Source organism: Platichthys flesus, chromosome 15 (genome assembly GCF_949316205.1).
Source record: "Platichthys flesus chromosome 15, fPlaFle2.1, whole genome shotgun sequence".
NCBI lineage: Eukaryota > Metazoa > Chordata > Actinopteri > Pleuronectiformes > Pleuronectidae > Platichthys > Platichthys flesus.
In genome coordinates, this window is record NC_084959.1 from 22,720,648 (window position 1) to 22,740,762 (window position 20,115).

Consider the following 20,115-nt stretch of genomic DNA (forward strand, 5'->3'; position numbering starts at 1 on the left):
TCCTGTAGTCCAATCTTTGGGGGCTGGCTGGACTTTGCTGTGTGCAAATCATTACTACTCACGTGTTGAGTTGTCATGCTCCACTGAGGGGATACCGCTCTCTGACTTTCTCATACAGCTCTAACCACCTGATCATGATGAGATGAAAATGTGTGGTGGCATGGCCAAGGGCAGATTCAGAGCCTCTGTGCAGATTTTCATCGGAATCTCCTAGTGGTTGTGTGCACTGACTTCTTTCTGTGGCTTTATATACCTAGAGTAATGCTCTCTTCCCCCAGCCTCGGATTAAGTCCTGATTCCTACAGACAGTAAGAGGGAGGGCTGAACTATTTGAAAATGAAAGAGCCCCTTCCCTCTGCTGTTCTGTCAAACATACATATTTTGTTGTCATAAAGAGTTTTTTTTAGCTTAGAAACCCCCTTCAGAAATGTAACCAATATTTGTGTCTAACTGTTATTACTGTAGCCAATCTTTAATTATAAGACCTTCATGATATCCTGACGTACCTTTTGTTATTGTTTTATTTTAAGTTGTTTGGATTAGCTTTACTGAAAGTTAACAAGTGAAATAATTACTAATTACTTCATCTTTATTTGTGTGTGATGAACAAGATGAGAGGCTGACATTGTAATAGTGTAAATATACTGGAAGGCATGCTTTTGTGCTAAACATCTTCCTAAATGATTAAACACTGAGGTTACAGAGGGCATCAGTGCTAAACTACAATTGAGTATCTGACTGTGACCTAGCAATAGCTCCCTAGTAGCAAGAGGAAAGCTGGTTGTTTAGGCTTGTATTGTATTTAACAGTTGTTGAAGTTTCCTATGTTTACAGTTATAAAACTTAATCTAACTGAAAGTGTCTTCACTGAGGTAGCAAACCAGACTTATGGGCGGGGGGCGGCTGTGGCTGAGGGGTAGAGTGGTCGTCCTCCAACCTGAAGGTCGGCAATTCGATCCCCAGTCTGACCCATCTGCCTGCCGAAGTATCCTTGGGCAACATGCTGAACCCTGAATGGCCCCACATAGAATAACAAAGTGCTGCGAGTAGATGCACTGTGTGATTGGTGTGTGAATGGGGGAATGTAAAACTATACTGTGTCATCAAGACTAGAAAGGCGCTATATAAATACAAAACCAGTTACCATTACTTATCTGTTACCTCTATACCTATCCTGCAGAATCAAGTTTAGTCGAGCAAGCCTAAACATTGAGATGCAAGGGCTTAGAGGCTCAGGAGCTCGAGGAAGGAAAGGATGTTGAGGACCTCATAGAACCAAACAGCAAAGATCATGGTCAAGAGAAGTAAATTGACCAGTTGCCCAACATTGTCAATGTTATATCTGTAAGAGTAAGGAAAAGTAACTGGCTGGATATAAAACCTACACTTTGCTCTCTGGAAATGTAGGAAACTAGGTTGGTAGAGTTTGGGTATCAGTGTCTATAGGCCGGTGTATTCTTAAAGCATATCCTACAATCATGATATCGAAGCTAGCAGTCCACCTGCCTATTGTAATTTTTGTTTTGATTGGATTAATGTGGGACCTGTTATCCATTTTTCTTTCTGTGAGAAACATGATTGATGAGTGACAGTGTTAGAAGCACATTGACTGAAAGTGGAAAATTAAGTGACTTCAATTTGACTATCTCAAGTAACTAAGAAGAGAGGTGGTTTAATGTAAACAATGCGAGAATTAGTTTGACCTGGTTGATTGTTTTTTTAGGGTTCAGATTCATCAGCAAAAAGTAAACAAAGTCTTGTGTGTAAGTGTGTCGCAAACGGAGAGCAGGAGGTTCCAAATGCAGAAGCCACAGGTTGTATTCCTTCGCAAACCAGTAAAGTTTGTGTACATATCTCACACCTAATTTTCTCATATGAAGCTCACTGTAACCTTTACTTTTGTCAAATGATAGACAGTAACATGAGGTTATTGTAACCTCGGCTTTAGACCTCTAGGCAAAAAAATCTAATCAGTTCACCTTTGAGTTTAATTGAGAGCTTGTACAAAATTTGAAGACTCTTCTCTCAAGCTGATCTCAAAGGGGTAGTTCACTGAAAAAGGAAAATTCACTCATAAGCTACTCACCACTATAAATACTATAAATAGTGACAGATTCTTCAAATGTTAAAAAACAACAGAAAAAAACCTAAATTGCGTCCTGACTGCTCCCGTGGTGTCATACTAGTGTCCCGAGGCACAGATGTTCTAATTCGGCTCAAATCTGCATTATTTACATCGAACCTATAAGTCCTCTGACATCCTCCTCTGGAGCCACGTTCACGTGAGCAGGCACACACCAGAAACAACTCACACTGCACAAAGCTCGAGCCCAAAGGTACGCGCCTTCCGATAGCAGACTTTAAGGTTCAAAACACAGTGTAAATAACGTTGTCGATAACGAATGTTGGGGCTTCTGGACACTTAAAACTGGAAACGGAGAACAGTAGAACACAAACCAAATCAATACACAAACAAAATGTTTCCAACAAAATCCAAAAGTTATTTAGTTACATGGAGCTCAGAGTCATGACAATGTTCAATAACATCAGGTGAATTCGATAGCGTGGTGCCATTGCTTCATTAAAAACTTGTGTACTAGACATAAACCCTTATCTGATCTAACCAAAGGCCCTGTTCATAATGGGCATCAATCCCTGATAAAAATGGACAGCTTGAAGTACAGGTGTAAAAATGCGAGAAAGCATGGATGGGCCAGAGACCACATTAGTGGCACTCACAAAAGGAGGCCGCCGGACAAAAACAAGTGGAGTCAACATGCTTTCCCTCTCGTTATCTCAAACTGTTCCCAAGCACAAATTAGACAGAAGCGGCCGGCTGGTAAAAGGACAACTGACTCTGATTCATCAAGATGAAAACATGTCTCAAGCCATTAATTAGTTGTATAACTAATAGGGCAACTTATTGAAAGTGTTTTGACAAAAAGAGACATTATACAGAAATTTAAGCATTAATAATGACCCAAATAAAGAAATAACCAAAAAAAAGAGTGAGAATGAAATAGCAGATCAACAGTAAAATCAGCTTCTGCTGTTTACATACAATGTAACCACTGCTACAAGGTGACTATAATATATATTATATGCACCTTTCCAGGTGCATATCCACAACAGAATGTGACTCAACAGTATCATTCATAAATTAAATCCCTTTCAGTACACTGCTTCTTTGATTTATGATTATTTACCTCATGTGTAAAATACTACATATATAACAGAGCTACTTTAACCAACATTTGGAGATTAAACACAAAATAGTTTCACAAAAGTTTCACCAGGTTATTTTTTTAAAGTGCAATAAAAAATCTTCACAGTTGTGGCCATCAGTTCTATCTTAACAGGTGAAGAAACACATCCCGACAGACAGATTGTAACCAAAGTGTAGATTTTTCATCATTCTTTTCAGAGAATGCAGATCTTGATATTTTAGATATATTTGTAGTTATTATTATATGTAGTTAATTATCTCAACGTTGTTTTGACATCTTGTCCTGTCTCCACAGCTGCTAGAACCTCCGTGCAATCCAGTGCAGCGCCAGTCAGGGGAGCATGCATTGCCGCAGAATAACTATCAGGGATATCAAGTAGGTGGGTGACCAGGTAACTGCAAGAGCAAGATTGGAGTTTGGCGAGTATGGCTTTGAATTCCTGCCGGACAGTGTGGAGCTTTAACCGGGATTGACTGGAGCTGCAGATTAAAGCCTGGCAGCTGTGTTCAATGAGAGGAAGCACAGCAGGAAGAAAAAAAACATGCCGAAATACAATTTAACAGAGCAGCAAGAACGTAAACAAAGCCGCCGGGATGCTGATCCTGTTTTCAGAGTTCTGGTCATATATTTATAAATAATCATTGGTAGAATAATGGTAAAAATAATCAAAGTTGAGAAAATGGAAAGATCGCACAAAACTCTAACAGGAGGATCTAATAGTGATGGACAAACAATTTCAGGTGTACACTTAAACATATACAAAATTGTGTAAGGTGGGTGCAGTGAACTGTGCTGTGGGCTTGGCTGGGGGCTGTTACAGTTTCATTATGAAGTCACAAAGTTATAAGTCCTGACAGCTTGTTGTAAAACCTGCTGTGTGCATTTCTCTGTGGAACGAACTTTAAGATACTTTGACAGTATTGATATCGACACACAGAACTGTTCTGCTTTATAACAGAGTTGGATACAGCTACTTTCCATATGCAGTCTCTGGACATGTAAAAACACTACCAAATGCTATGTGTTGTATTTTCAGTATATGAAATGGAAAAATCCCAATTTTACATTTTTTACACATGATAACTATTATCACTTGAGTCATTACATGATCATCAAGTTCAACACCTAAACATATATACAGCACACACTACATCCAAGTATATCTACCTCTAACCATTATTTTCATTATTGGTTAACTTCCAATAATTTGTTTCCATTCGACCAAAATGTCAAAAACTGTGAGAAATTACTTTTATAAATTACAATACTCTACTGTAGGTGACACCTAAATACACATATACACGTAATGTAAAAATTAAGATAACATTTGTAGCCACCACATTCAGAAGCCATACATCATCAATGATGAGTAACATATTATCTTAATTGTGAGTGATGTAAACTGTTGACTAAGCAACTCATTTAACACAGCATCCTTTCTTATAACAGTATAATCAGGTGATGTGCGTGTATTCAGTAGATATCAATCTAACAATCTGCTGCTTTATCGCACACTAAGCAGAGTTTAATACACAAAAATATCTAAAGTGCATTACAACTGACATTTACATGCATGAATGATTCCTTGGTTGAGGTCTAAAAGATGTTTAGTTCAACCTCACAGTGGCAAGAACTCACTGACGGACTCTGCTGCAGTTTTCTGCTAGTTCCACCTCCCTACCAGCCCAGACTGCAGGCTCAGCTAGCAACGAATGTAGACACACAGACACACACACACACACACACATACATATAGGTCGATATACATCTAGAGTCTTCCTCTCACTCATGTATCACTTGTAAAGGCTAAACTTAGAGCGGCCTGAGAGTCTTTCCTTACCTCCACACTCTTTTCCTTCTCCTCCTGCATGTCTGTCTATGAAGCTGTTTGCGTGTGACAAAACTGCGGGTGTGTGTGTGTGTGTGTGTGTGTGTGTGTGCGTGTGTGCGTGTGTGTAAAGAGAGAGATTCAACCTGCTATCTCCCTAGCTGGGAAGTGCTCTCTCCAAACTACACTCTGTTCGCTTGGCAGCACTCAGGCTAACTGCTCATCGTGCCGTGTGTGTGTGCGTGCGTGCAAGTGTTGCCAGTGTAGTGGGACAGCAATGAATTGCTTCCCCATCGCTGCATCGGCAACTGCGGCAAACAAGTTCCCTCCCACACCCCACCCCTCTGAAGGGACAACGGCCAAGTGGGAACCACAGGCTGGACAGAGACTGCTATAACACGGAAGCTTCTCAAAGTTATATACACTCGCACAAACCCACAATTTGACTGCTGGGTGAATTGTTATGTTGTATCACGTAGTGACGCGTGAGTAAGATATCAATCTTACACAAAGTTGTAACAATACAGCTGCTGCCTTGTCTGTTTAATGGTATTACTCTGGCAAAAAGAAGCATATCCTAATATCGCATTCACAGTGGTTGAGTGGGTAGTTGACGGCAAAGTGTATGTTTATTGTTTTTAGTAGGAGAATGCTAAACTATGCCAGCACTTGTGAATCCCATCTGCTGTGCCTGTACATGAAATTTGCTTACAAACGTTTCTTTCTGCCATTTTCTCTGAGTTTAGCGGAAAAAAATTAACAGTGACATGTCAAAATCTCTGTTTTATCCCCTGCAAAGCCATGACTATAATTATCTTTGTCCATTTTTTATTGTTTTTAATTGATCAATTCTACTACTCAGAAGTATCTGAAGATCAAAATTAATAACTAAAACTGAATAATAGCACCTGCACACACAGCACTGCTGTTACAAAGGAAAGTCTCTGGCTGCGGAAAATGCATCTGTGTCGATTGTTGTGACACAATATTATGAAGTGGGTCTTGAGACACTCTCAGATGAGTGTCTGAAGCCATTACAGTGGTTAACCACAACAACACAATGGAGGAGAAAAAGTTGGTGAATAGTTTCAGTGTGAAAGGAATAGCACAGAACATCAACTGCATCCAGGCACCTCCAACTGAAACCACTAAGTATATCCAGTCTTCCCAGCTTCATCCAAAAAAACGCACAGTGTGGTTCAGTGTAATATTTCTTGTTGCCAAATACATTATCCGGTAAATAGCTGCTCTGTTGGACAACAAAGGGTACAAAGGGAAGCACCTATGGAGACATTCCAACTTTTGAGAAAGGGAAGAGCCAGAGCACACACAGTGCCAATGCTGCACAACTGAGCAGCACTGTGTGGCAAAGACGCAGTGTTTTAGTTGACATGTGTACTGCAGTATACTGTGAACACACACACCTTGTTAACTGATATTTGGTCCTGATGTGAAAACAGTACGTAGCCTACCCCTAACCCTGTTAACAGTAGCGACCAGTGTTGGATCACGTCACCGCCCACCTATCAGAAAGTTCATTCATTCATGTTTTCCACAGTCACACCCACAATCATAATCCAATCACAACCCCAGACCACAGCCAAGCATATTCTGAACCACTATACGATGTGACTAGTAGGCTCTGCAGCAATGAGTGAAGGGGTTGGAGAGGAGAGTTGGAGAAGCACTCTGCAAAACCCGCTTGTTGTTGGAGGAAATCACCTGGTAACATCACAGCGTTGGTGCAGTTAAAGGCAAACGCCATATGGCCGACCGACTGAGCAACTTGACGTTCGACAGTATCGTGAGTGCCCTGTAGATATTGTGTTTTTGAAACACTGTTGTATTAAACTGGGACACGGACGTTTCTCTTTCTCTTAATTCCTGAGTCGTTGGACTCTGTGTGTTTGTTTTTGCCCTGATTTAGACAGATTTAAATGAATTGTGTTTTGCTTGTGGGGGATACTGAAACAGACTTTCTACATACACAGACTGAATTCTGGACGCTGAGACTAAGGGACACAAAAATGTCTTAAAATGACAATTTTATTGGTAATCCCCAGTTTTTCTGTGCTTCATGGACAGGTGAGTTCGAAACGAGGTAGTTTATACCATGTTTTAAGCCTAAAAGTCCAAAGGGAGCAGCGATGCTACCGGACTAAGCTACACAAGGTGTGTCCGAGGGTCTGTGAAATGCACCTCGTAGGAAGATATCAGAGGATATTTAGGCTTACAACTTGGTGTAAATGACCTAGATCGAATTGAATATAAATGTGGTGGCTTGTGGAAACTTGGATGAAATCACACGAGCAGTATGGAGGCATGTTATGTTTTTTCTGTTGGTTTATTACGTCAGAAGTCTCGGTCCCCAGTTACTTCCAATCTATTGCATTCTGCTGTAACAAAGTTTACTTCCGAGACTCCAGAAGTGTTTTGTGGTAATGGGTTTAATATTTTTGGGCGGCATATGTCCAATCTCATATTCTTAAACAGAGTCAGGTTGAAAACCAAATTGGCTTTCAGAACCTTCATAGGAGGATGAGGCAATACTCACAGTGCTTCTATTGATATTTTTGTTAAGTACACATGTCACAGCTTTTGTATCAGATGTCAGTGCCTCTAGATAGATGGATACTTTATTAATCCCCAAGGAAATTCAGATCATCCAGTAGCTTGTACACTTAACACATCACTGACATATATACATTAATCACATAAATCACATATATCACATACGGAGAGCATATATACAGATACAGGTATGGAATGCAATGATGTGATTGTGTCAGTGTCCAGTATTTAAAGTGATTTTGTGCTGGAGTGGATAGTACAACAAAATATAAACTGTATCTATATTATAAAAACAGCAGAAATATATATATATATATATATATATATAAAAATATATAGGAATATCAATCAATCAATCAATCAATCACTCAAATTTCCAATCAAATTTTTACCTGTATAGCCCATATTCACAAGTTACAATTCTTCTCATGGGCTATAACAGGGCGTGACAGGGCGTGACACCCTCTGTCCTTAACCCTCAACAAGAGTAAGGAAAAACTACGAAAAAACCCTTTAACAGGTAAAAATACGTAGAAACCTCAGAGAGAGCCACATGTGAGGGATCCCTCTCCCAGGACGGACAGAAGTGCAATAGGTGCCACGAATATTGTCATTTCATGCCGGGAAGATCTCTCCCCCCCACTCTCCCTCTGTGTGGCGTTATGAAGCCGAATGGCTCTGGGGACAAAGGACCTCCTCAGCCTTTCCGATGAGCATGACAATGACAGGAGTCTGCCACTGAAAACGCTCCTCTGACCAATGAGAGTTTTGTGAAGTGGGTGCTGCTCATTGTCCAAGATGGACTGCAACCTACTCAGGGTCCTGCTCTCAGCCACTGTTGTGAGGCAGTCCAGTTCAGAGCCAACGACAGCTCCCGCCTTCCTCACAAGCCTATCCAGTCGCCCTGTATCCCTCTTCTTTATGCTGCCTCCCCAGCAAACAACAGCATAGAAAAGGACGCTGGCGACAACAGACTGGTAGAACAGTCTGTTGTCGCCAGCTGTTAGGATGTGCAAAGGGACATTTTACCTGCAAGTCAGTTACCAAAGTCACAGTGAGGAAAGAAGAATCACTGTATGGAAACACATCCAGTAAGAATATCTCTATCCTTAACAACATTACTGAGTAATGTGGGTTTGAGCAGAAATGACTGTGAGGCAGTGTCAATGGATAAAACACTTATTGATCATAGGCAAAACTCATGGAAGGGCAGTTTAGAAAGTGAAGAGGAATGGAGGGAGTAGAATGGGAACATTGCTGATTCCAGTTCCTCTGCTGTGGAGGGAGACAGAAAACAAAGGGAATTGAGGGAGAACTTGTTAAATGTGATGATTCATCACCATCCATTGCAGCATTAAACCAAATTAGCTTCAAGGTCTGTACCAATACTTGCATTTGTCAGGTCTTGCTGCTAGGCTGCCAGGAATGTAATGCTTGTGAGTCTGCACACTGTGAACAAACTGCAAGTCCAGCCAGATTAGATAAGATTAGATTATACTTCCTCTCGACAGTATAATTTATCTTATTCGAGTTCAGTTCAATCACAAAGACATAATTTATAATCCTGATAAATATGCACATCCAAGATGTTATAAACATGTACAAAAATGCTCAAGCATCACACCAGGGGCCTGTTATGGGAGATTTCATAACATGACACAGCAAACAATTATCTTCTGGTGGTTTAATTCTTAACTAGGTGCGGCTAGAGGCTCAAAGCCTGTACCACAGTGAGATACAAGGCATTTGGCCCTGAGCCACCCAAAATACACTAAATTTAAACAAGTAGAAGCTCCTCCTTTCACAGAGGCAGAATGTTGTCCAATCAGCTCTCTGAGTGCTGTGACCAGGCTTAAACATTTGGTCACCCTCAATCTGCATGAGGACCCCTTTGAAGTTTCAACACAATGACATGAACTCTGCTAAAGCCTGAAACATGCTTCTGCGTTTTCACGGGCCCGTAAGCGCAAGAGCCCTTCCGGGTCCCTTACGTGCTTATGTATCCCTCCTTACGTGCTGACGGGTGTCGACCCCCTTTTCTAAAATTTACGGCAAAGCTCCGCAAGCTCACTCAGCCCGCAAGGCTGTGATTGGTCTGCTCTACATCCCTTCTGGAGCTGCATTTCCGGTTTCATGCCCCATAATACCGGCAGAAATCACGGAAGATTTAGAAGAACGAATATGGACCAAATAGAAGAGCACTTGGCAGAATATATCCGATAGTATGATAGCTTGTATAACCTGTCATTGACTGGCGGATTTGTCCGCCAGAAAAAGGCTACGAGGAGCCGCAGTGGCTATGTAAATAAACAATCGACGAAGAAGAAAGAAGGCGTCTCTAAGGTCGTCTCGACAAAAAGCATTACTCCGCCTAGTGTTCTGGCGCGGAATTGCTTTTAAGACTCGCAACGGTTGGGGAAGCATGAATGAAAACGAGTCTTGCGCCACAGCGGCGTGAAAAGACGCAGACGCAGTCGCAGAAGCATGTTTCAGGCTTAAGAATCAAGAAGAAACCTGTTTCTCACAGACCCCTGTCTTCTGGTCAGTTAACACCTCTGTTGTATCTGCTGGATTGGCCCCTGCTGTGAAAACCATTTGTCTAAGCCGAGGGCACAGGAATCTCCAGCAAAATACACATTTGAGCAGATCACGTCACGAAAACATCTTAGTGATTGTGTGAATGCATACAAGTCAATGCTTTTTTAGTAAAACTGTCCTTTAATTACAGCCAGAGTAGAATTGTCTACGTTTCTATTACATTAACTGGTAATTAACATATCATCTTGTTGTGTTTATGACCTTTTTAGGGATACTATTGCATGAGAGTTCATAAAAAGAATATACTCTTAAGCAGTAAGTAGGCAGATTTTCACATCTTTATAATAATACGACACTTTTAAATGATAAGTAAAATACTAAATATGTAAAAAAACATTTTAATTAAAGCTATTATGTACAAAAGAGAAGTGTAAAGAGGATTGCATACAGTGTTTTTGCATCACACATAGTGAACGGGTACAAGTAAAGAAATGCAGTGCGACAAAGGTATGTCATTCCCTCCAATGAGAATCTCCATATTTCATTATGATACTCATTGGAGTCTCTGAAGGCCCTTGCCCTCCTCAGAGATACTCTAACAATCTGCCAACTGAGCTCCACAAGATCCTCTAAGAACGGTGATGTCATGTTTCAAGGAATTGATCGTCCAATGGGGGGTGCTCTAATATTGGATGATCTCTTATCTCAAATTTAGCTAGCTCAGATTAGCAGTTCAGCATAAATTACCATGGTGATTTACCTGAAGTTACCACGATAACTGCAAACACTGCTTCGCAGTTCTGCCACCAGGTGCCTACAAGTGTTGTTGTTGTTGGCCTTTTTCCCCACACTCCAGTATGAAGGAGAGCCCCTTATCCCAGGTGCAGTTGAACATAACTATGATAAAAAAAAAAGTCACATTTCTGTCACATTTCTCTCAGGAGTCGTCAGTGGAAAAATTGTGTTTTAGTTATGGGTTAAAGTTTAATTTGACGCCTACAGAAGAGATTAAGGAGTGCTTCTTACAACGTTGGTCATCACACTTACCTCAATGAGATTGGTTCGCCCTGTATGTATGAATACTGTATTCTGTATGCAGACTGTGTGAGAGGCGAGAAATTCTAACCATTATTACAATAAGTTATTGTGTTGTTAAGGAAGCTTGAATATAGTGTTTATTTTCAGTAGCTTTTACTTGATCTGCTTAGAATGAGAAGAAGAATTAATCAAACAGACTTGTGTCAATAACATATGCTATGCAAAACTACACACATGGTTCTTTCTAATGATGATGATCAGATTCAGAATAGACCCCAAATCTGGTAATTTAATAGCGTTTAAGGCCCAGCGTCTGGTAATTAGACTTCCTAATTATCAGTTTGCATTGCCAGAAGATAACAAAATTATTTAAATGTGATAGTATGTTAAGGCAGAAATTATCTAATATCACCTAAGTCACAATAATTTTTCAAACATCGTATCAGGCTGTCATGAAGTATCAGGAGCAGGCGAGTGAATCTGTGTGTCTGTGTGTGTGTGTGCCTGTGCGCTCCCAGATAGCGCACCGGTCCGTAGCTCCGCCCCCCATCCCGCGCACTCGCTCAGAGAGACACAGTCAGGTCAGAGCTTGTTCACGTGATGCAGCCTCTCAGTGACTGACTGCTTCTTAACTATGGAAACAGTGAAAACACCGGGTTTGTCTGGTGTCAGCTGATCAGAGATCAGCGCCTCAGCTTCTTGATCAGAGCTGGTTTCTACCGAGCTGCAGTATCTGTGTTCGCCTCCAGTCTGACCTGCTCTCCCTTTTTGTTTTCACATTTAAAACTAAATATATATTTTTAAGCTATTAGGCTGCAGCTATATGTTTTTATAGAAAAGGAGTTTAATGTGGCAATTAAAAACGTGACTAAAACTAGACTAAAATGGAATAAGTTTCCGTCGACTAAAACTAGACTAAAATGGAATTTGTTTTCGTCGACTAAAATTAGACTTAAACTAAGAAGGATAAAAATGACTAAATGTGACTAAAACTTTTTTCGTCAAAAGACTGAGACTAAGACTAAATCAAAAATAGCTGCCAAAATTAACACTGAGTCAGGAGGACGCTCCGGCGCACGTAGCCCCTCTTTTCTTTTTTTCGCCGTCGGTTTTGTGTTCATCTAAACAGGCCCAGGTTTAACACAGAGTATAAATACATTTAGAAACTATATAACTAACTATATGCATTATATGTACTGTGTTAGGCCAAAGACGGTCAAGACGGTCATTTTGGTTGGTAATGTGCCCCAGGATTTTGTAAATGTAAACAAATGTGGCGCGGCTCAAAAAAGGTTGAAAATCACTGTCTTAAGGGCTGGATAAGCAGTGGTATGACTCATGAAAAGACAGTAAAATTGTAAGTACACATCACAATCATGCAGATATGTAACCTTGTTTCGTGCATTTCTGTCTCTGACACAGGAGTCTATTTAATGACGTTAACTATACATTCCATCCATTGAAATAGGTGTTGTCATGGAAGCGATTTCCATTGAGCTTTGCAGTAGTGAGAGATCAAAGCTCAGATTGAGCCGATTTAGCAGGCTGCATTAACTCCTGCTTTAAACCAGCCAAGGTTAAAGGTGGGGGTGAGGGATCAGCTTTGTGCTGATGGGTACCAAGCTTGAATGTTGAAAGGTGAATGAAAATGAATGAAAACAGGATAATCAAATCAATACTGTTAATAAATCAACACTGAATAAGCATAAGAATCTGGACAAGGGAGTACAAATATTTATTGTACTAGCTCCGTTGTTAATAAATTGTACTCACACAGCCTTATAATTCAATATTAAACATAATAGCCGATGCAATTATTATTTTTAAATACAGAAAGCCCCATCGTGTTGAACTAAGGCCTCACAAGTTTGCCTCCACTCACACGCAGGGCTTCACATGGTATTTCATCTCCCTTCCCCCTTGACACACTCTCAAATATGTTGTTGGAAATCCTTACCTGCATGTCTGATTTCAGAGCACAGTAGCATGCAAAAACCATGGTGCTGTAACAACATGAAAAAGCCTTGACGATAATTGCTAAATCTTCTTCAAGGATTAGAAACAAAAAGCGATGACAGAAGCAATGATACAAGATGATACGGATGTGGCAGCATCCCAGAGTGAGAGAACTATTACTCTCATTGTACCACACTTAAAACCCCACTTCAAAAGACTTGATGACAAGCTAACTAAACTGTCAAGAGGGGGACTGCAAATGTGCATCTCACATTGAGCAGAAGGAAGAAAGCGGAGGAAAGTGAATGTGGCTGAATGTGATCGGCTTGTGCAGGAATCACCAGGATTTAAAGGAAAATCTGAGAAAAATAGAACAAATGTTGTTTATTATATGAGAATGTGATGTCAATGATGTTTGGCACATGAGTAATGTGTACTGTACATACTGTGTGTTTGTGTGTTTGTGCTTAAAATACACATGAGGGTACAGAAAATATCTGAATACACACCACCACACACTTGGATGAATTATTTTTTCTTCTAATGTATGCATACATCCTCTCTCTCACCCTCACTCCCTCACACAGTGTTACATAACAAGCAAGCAGTGTGTGTGTGTGTGTATGTGCATGTGTATTTGTATGTGTATGTGTGTGTGTGTCTGTCTGTCAGTTTGTATTGTTGCCATGTGGTCCTGACACCCACTGTTGCAGGTTTAACTGTTTAACTGTTGCTAATGTGTCCTACTGATTACTACTTAATAATGTATGAGTGATCAATGATCATTCATTAAAAATGTAGTAATGACCAACTGGACTTGCATCAAGATTATCTATTCAATTGTTATCAACACAGGCAGGTACAGCTTTATACAATCTGTGGTTAAAGCCACAGTATGGCAGCCTGACAGAGCACTGCTGTAGTTATACATGTATTACAATGCCATGTCACAGCTGCAACACCGGGCTCATATTGTCTTGCTGCTACATTAGCGCTGTAGTTGGCTCAAACCTGAGGTCACATGACCCAGCTCAAGTCAACAAACTGGACTGATTATACTAAAGGCCGGCGCATGCTTCTGCGTTTTCACGGGCCCGCAAGCGCAAGAGCGCTTCCGGGTCCCTTACGTGCTTATGTATCTCTTCTTACGAAGCATGAATGACAAAGAGTCCTGCGACACAGCTGCGTAAAAAGCCGCCGACACAGTTGCAGGAGCATGCACCGGCCTTAAGTGTATGTTTTAAGTGGAAAAAAACAAACACAACAAAGTCCTGAGGTCAGTAGGTTGAGGTCATAGGGGAAGAGCTTTTCACCAGAAGGTGATGGGATATTTTTGACTTTGATCTTCATAAATGGCATATATGCTTTAAAAAAATGCTCATTACATAGAAGAAGAAGAATCACTCAAATAAAGTCACAATGAAGCTCTCCTATGGCGTGTTTCCACTTAAATTATGTGCTAGCTGCAGTTTTTACACATTTATTTAAAAGCTAATTTTCCCCAATAATTAGTTATTTGGAGTTACAAGGTTTCCAGCCCATGCATCCTGCTTCGGGAAGTGACTTCACATGGTGTATGTGAGAAGATGCACAAGTCAGCAGACTTAATGTAGGGGAGGTATAAAATATGTTATATAGAATATATTTTTGGTGCCAGCCTTCCTGTTACCGTGGTAACTGTCCATCGACTAGCAGCATTAGTGAACAGAGAACCAAACTAATCTCCACCAACTACCTTCTTTAATATTTATGTATTTCTTCCTCAGAGAGTGTTAGGTTGAGCTGTGGGAGTTGGAAAAGGGAAATGGGGATACAGACGATGAGTAGATAAGATAGGTGGAGGAGGAAATCTGGGGGTGGAGGCAGGGCCGGCCCAAGCCTTTCGGGGGCCCTAAGCAGAATTTGATATTGGGGCCCCCCCTCCCACCTAGCGGAGTCATTTGCGCTCGACGATTATTGACACAATGTCACACTACAATGATTTGACAATGAATTAATTGACATTATCAATTGTATTAATACTGAATTACGTAGATGTGATTTCCTGTATTTTTTATATGGCCAGCTGGAGAAGGGAAATACCTAAATTTAAGCATATTCATAGCATTTTGCTTTTTGACTTATTGAGATGGTGACTTAGGCTTGGGCTTCAGTGCCCCTTGACCTCTTGGGCCTTAGAGGGCACTTAGATCACAGATTTATTTTAAACTTTCATATTCAAAGTAAAGCATCAAGTGTGGTTTACTGAAGTTAAATTGTAAAATAATTAAATACAACAGCATTTGTATTTTTTTTAAAGTATCAGTTTAATAAACAGATCTTTCAACAGATTTGTAAATGTGCAATCTTAAACTGAAATCAAAATACACAAACATTAGTATTATCAAAAATAACATTAAAAAATAAAAAATAAATAATGATAGTGCCTCTGTATTCCAAACAAACGATCACAAACATATTAAATAAATAATTTGCAACTGTGCAAATGCGTATTAAGTTAGCAATTTCCAATTACAAAATAAAACCAAAATAGACAAGCATGAATATAATAAAAAATAGAACGTTACATAGATACATAGATTAAATAATGAAAGTGACTCAGTATTCAATTAACCTTTTAAACTAACTATTTGGAACTTCTAAAATCAAACTGTTTCATAACATTCAAATAAACGATAATAACAAAACTGATAAGTCAGTAACATGACAGCAAGGGTTCAACAATTAATTATTGTGAAAATATTCCCAACTGTCTCAATACAATGTAACTGTCCTCAAAATCTTTCCTTCCTAGCTTTTCGGGAGACAAAGTCATTGATGACATCATTATATGATATTGCTTGGCCAACTTTGCTATTAATACTAATAACAGAAAGTCCACTTAATCTTTCCTGAGCCATCGATGATCTCAGGTATGTTTTAATTAATTTTAGCTTGGAAAAGCTCCTCTCTGCTGAGGCAACTGTCACAGGCAGAGTGCAGGCTATCCTGAGAGCTACTCAAAGATTTGGGTAAACCTCACACATCTCGTTTTGTGAGAGGTATGTGAGCAGCTCAAGGGCGGTCATGGTTTGGGGAAATTCAGGAAGACTCTCGATCTCTACAGCCAGTGCGCTACCATCAACATCAGCCTCCTCTCCACACGAGAGTTTTTCCCCAAGAAGCTCACATTGTTCCCTCTGGACCTTTCGATCGAGCTCCTTAAAATTGAGCAGCACTCCAAAGTTTTCTTTGACCTCGCTTAGAGAATGAAATCTATCCTCCAATGACTGAATGCTACAGTCGACAACAGCATTAAAAAAGGACACTTCTAGCCTCTTCATTGCATCTGCCAACGGTTCATCTGCAGCCTCATAAGCAAAGTGCCTTTTTGTAGAGCGCAATCGCTTCTCTTTTAGAACTGCTTCTGTATTCATCTGCTCACAAATCTCTTTTGCAGATGTCTGTGCATCAGAGAAGCCTTTTTGCCGGTAAATGATCAGTTCACTTTTGTTCTTGTGTACAAGGTTTACAGCTACATCAAGCTGCATGTTGGTTGACTGTAGCAGCTTGCTGGTGATGTTAATTTTCGTCAAAATGTCAAACCAGACAGCACAACAAATCTGAAACCGAAATGACCCTATTTCTTCAGCAAGGGAGTTGGCTTCAACAGCCACTACAGGGTCAGTGGCTTTATTCCTTACTTCTAACAGGGCTTCCCTCACCTTCTCTGCCTGGTAGCGCAAAGCTTCAATGCTTTTGATGCGGCTTTCCCAGCGTGTCTCACTCCAGGACTTGAGGGTGAGGTCAACAAACTGCCGTAAGATGGCCCACCTTTGAGTGGACCCAGCGAACAAATTGTATACCTTCTCCACATTTCCGAAAAAACGAGAAGCATCAGTTGATGCTTTGGCTGCATCTGAGACGGTCAGATTCAAGGTATGAGCACTGCAAGGCACATAAAAAGCTCTTGGATTTTTGACCAAGAGCCTAGCCTGCACACCTTTGTTCTTCCCCTTCATATTGGCCCCATTGTCGTAAGACTGCCCCCGACAGTCCTGAAAAGGGATGTTCAATTCCTCAAGCCTGTTAAGGATTAAATTGGACAAACCCAGGCCAGTGGATTGTGGAGCTATGAGAAATCCCAAAAAGTGCTCTTTTATTTCTGGTGTTTTGCCCAGAGTGACTGTGCGCACCACAACAGACATTTGTTCCTGGTGACTAACATCAGGTGTACAGTCTAATATGATGGCATAATATTTGCAGTCCTTGATTTCTGCCACCATTGCCTCCATTATTTTGTCACTGATACACTCTATCAGCTCATTTTGGATAGTCTTACCCAGGTACGTGTTGTGCTGCATTCCACTATCAATTCTCCTGATGTGGTCTTTTAACACCGGGTCAAATTTTGCCATCAGTTCTACCTCTTTCAGGAAGTTCCCATTGTTGGCCTGATGCAAAGTATAATGGTAATGAAAGCTTCGACCATTAGATTTTTTGGGGAAGGTGAAGGTGTCACTAATTTGCACTGGCCCTCTTCTTACCAGATCAGTCCTTTCTGAGTCAGACAGGAATGCTGACCATTCAGCGGGGTCAATTGGAGGAGCTGTTGATCCACCTTGATAGCTGGTGCTTGTTGAGGGAGTTGATGGGACATCCATAGCAGTGGATGCTGTAGAAGGACCTGTAGGGACATTAGATACAAAAATAGAATCATAACATAACACAAGATATTTCACAGTTAAGTAAGGCAACATCAAACAAAAACTGTTAGATTAACTGACCTGTTATGCCGGCAGAGGTTGAAGTCGGTGTATCAGTGACTGTCAATGCTGGTAACTGTTCCTCAATGGGTAAAAGTTCTTCCTCACTTTCAGGTGACTGTAAGTCTGCTGGGGGTGAACCTGCAAAGATAAAATAAATAAATCAACAAATAAAAAAAATGTAATTATTTTTTTTTAAATGTGTCATGTCATATTAAAAGACTATGTAGCCATTTGCCATCAAGAAAAACCACCTGTATCATCAGCTGTGGAGGCACTGACACTTGATGACACATCGGGGGCAGGTACAGTTGGTTGTGCTCCAAAATACTTCAACAGTGTTCCTGAAAAAATAACATTGCAAAAGTGCATAGTTGATAGTGAGTTTATGAAAAATGAGTTTATTTTGCCATCATTACTTACACTCATCAACAAACAATTCCACACCTAACCATTCCTATTCTAGTGAGGCAAAATAAGGCACAGCCTAATTGCAGTGTGGTGAACACTTAACATCCTAAATATAATATTAATACAATATAAGTATATTTTTATCACAGACGTCTCTTCACTTCAACATGGTGTTTTCTCATAAAGACCAATAGGCCATCTCTCAACAAAGATCTTAGAGCAGAGCGCACATTGTGCTCCATCTTTGGCTGAGATGTCACTTTTACTAACGTGCACAGGCACAGCAATGCTAGCTTGCATCCCTTACACCTAGAAGGTTAAGTTCACCTTTGGCTGTTTCCTCCAATATAAACCGATATCTCACGGACTAAGACTCTGCACTTAGTCGCTGTCAGACTCACCACTATGTCACATTTATAAAACAGTACTGTTTTCATGTAGCTAGCTACTAGTGCTAATGTCCACCTCAGTCAGCGAGCTAACGTTAGATTAAGCCTGGCAAGAGCTAGCAGTACATGTTTGATTGAACATCCTAAACACTGCCAATATCGTTGACATATACACCTAGATAAATGTATATTAATGAGATACATACACTGTTGATGAATATAGCTCATGTGATGTCAAATATAAGATGACATTAACTCGCTAGCTAGCTAGCTAACTCCTATGATAGCTTGAGCTGCTCCTCCCTCAAATGAGTTCAAAACATATTTTAAATAATCATGCAATCATACCTTTATCTTCTGTCCTTTTCTTTTCCCGTTTTTGGGCACCAGAGAGATACGTCCTTTTAGATGACATGCCTATATATGTCCCTTCCAACTTAACCTTGAGTATTATGCAGTGTCTGTCTATGACCGCAAATTATCTGTCAGCAGATTGAGCACGCAGTTGATATGCATGACTTGAACGCTGGCAGATATATTGATCGTAAAATCAGAATTTTCTTGTATAGATGTATTCTTTATTTCATTCAATCAGGTCACTTGTTTAAGTTATTTAATATTATTATTATTATTATTTTAAATTATTTTTAATTATAATTTTTTTTTTCCGATAGGGGGCCCCCTGGCGGTCAGGAGGCCCCAAGCGCCCGCTTGTATCGCTTATGCCTCGGGCCGGGCCTGGGTGGAGGTGTTGGAATGAAGATGAATCAAAGTAGCATTCTGAACACAGCACACACTGACATGGCACTGCTAAATCGACAGGATAATCGATGAGACCTTCCCCTGTAGGGGAGGAATTCAGAAGTCAAATACTGTCCAAGCTCATCAGCTTCAGGAAGCCCTGCTGATCAGTTAAAGCCACTGAATTCATCAGAACTGCAGCGGTTCTGTCAATTCGTGAAAAATCATTTACAGTTTTCAGCTGTACAATTTGTCTTGCTTTATTATAATAAACTTGTTTGATAAAATCAAATTAATTTCTCTGTGCTGCCTGGACAAAGGACTGAGATAGTTCATTAATAAGCCTCATTGACATTCCTGTCAGAGAAGGGTGGTCCCTAAGCTACATAAACACTGATACGCTCTAGTTTTAAAATGCCTAAACATTACATAATAGGTCTGGATTTGCTGAGGAAGTACTTTAAAGAAGTTATTTTACAGTTACAAAGTTTAATTCGGTGCAGTGTCCGCATCTATTCAGTTAAATCTAGAATAGAATTAAAAATTCTCCTCCTCACCTTCAAGGCCGTTAATAATATAGCGCCTTTTTACCTTAAAGAGCTGTTAGTACCTTAAAAACCCGCTAGAGCACTCCGCTCCCAGAATTCAAGCCTACTTGTAATTCTCTAAAA

General features: G+C 40.3%; 1 protein-coding gene across 4 annotated transcripts in view; it reads right to left on the reverse strand.

Moving 5' to 3' along the window:
* The window catches only part of dlg2 (discs, large homolog 2 (Drosophila)), a 133,987-nt gene extending 114,942 nt beyond the window's left edge, over window positions 1–19,045 (reverse strand). For all 4 annotated transcript variants that reach the window (XM_062405437.1, XM_062405439.1, XM_062405441.1 and 1 more), the window contains exons 1-3: window positions 18,158–19,045; window positions 17,925–18,044; window positions 17,685–17,824 (exon numbers count right to left, since the gene is read on the reverse strand). In XM_062405437.1, the coding sequence (XP_062261421.1) occupies window positions 17,685–17,824; window positions 17,925–18,044; window positions 18,158–18,332 (435 nt within the window). In that variant the 5' untranslated portion in view covers window positions 18,333–19,045. The remainder of the gene's footprint in view (window positions 1–17,684; window positions 17,825–17,924; window positions 18,045–18,157) is intronic.
* Window positions 19,046–20,115: the final 1,070 nt, after the last annotated feature.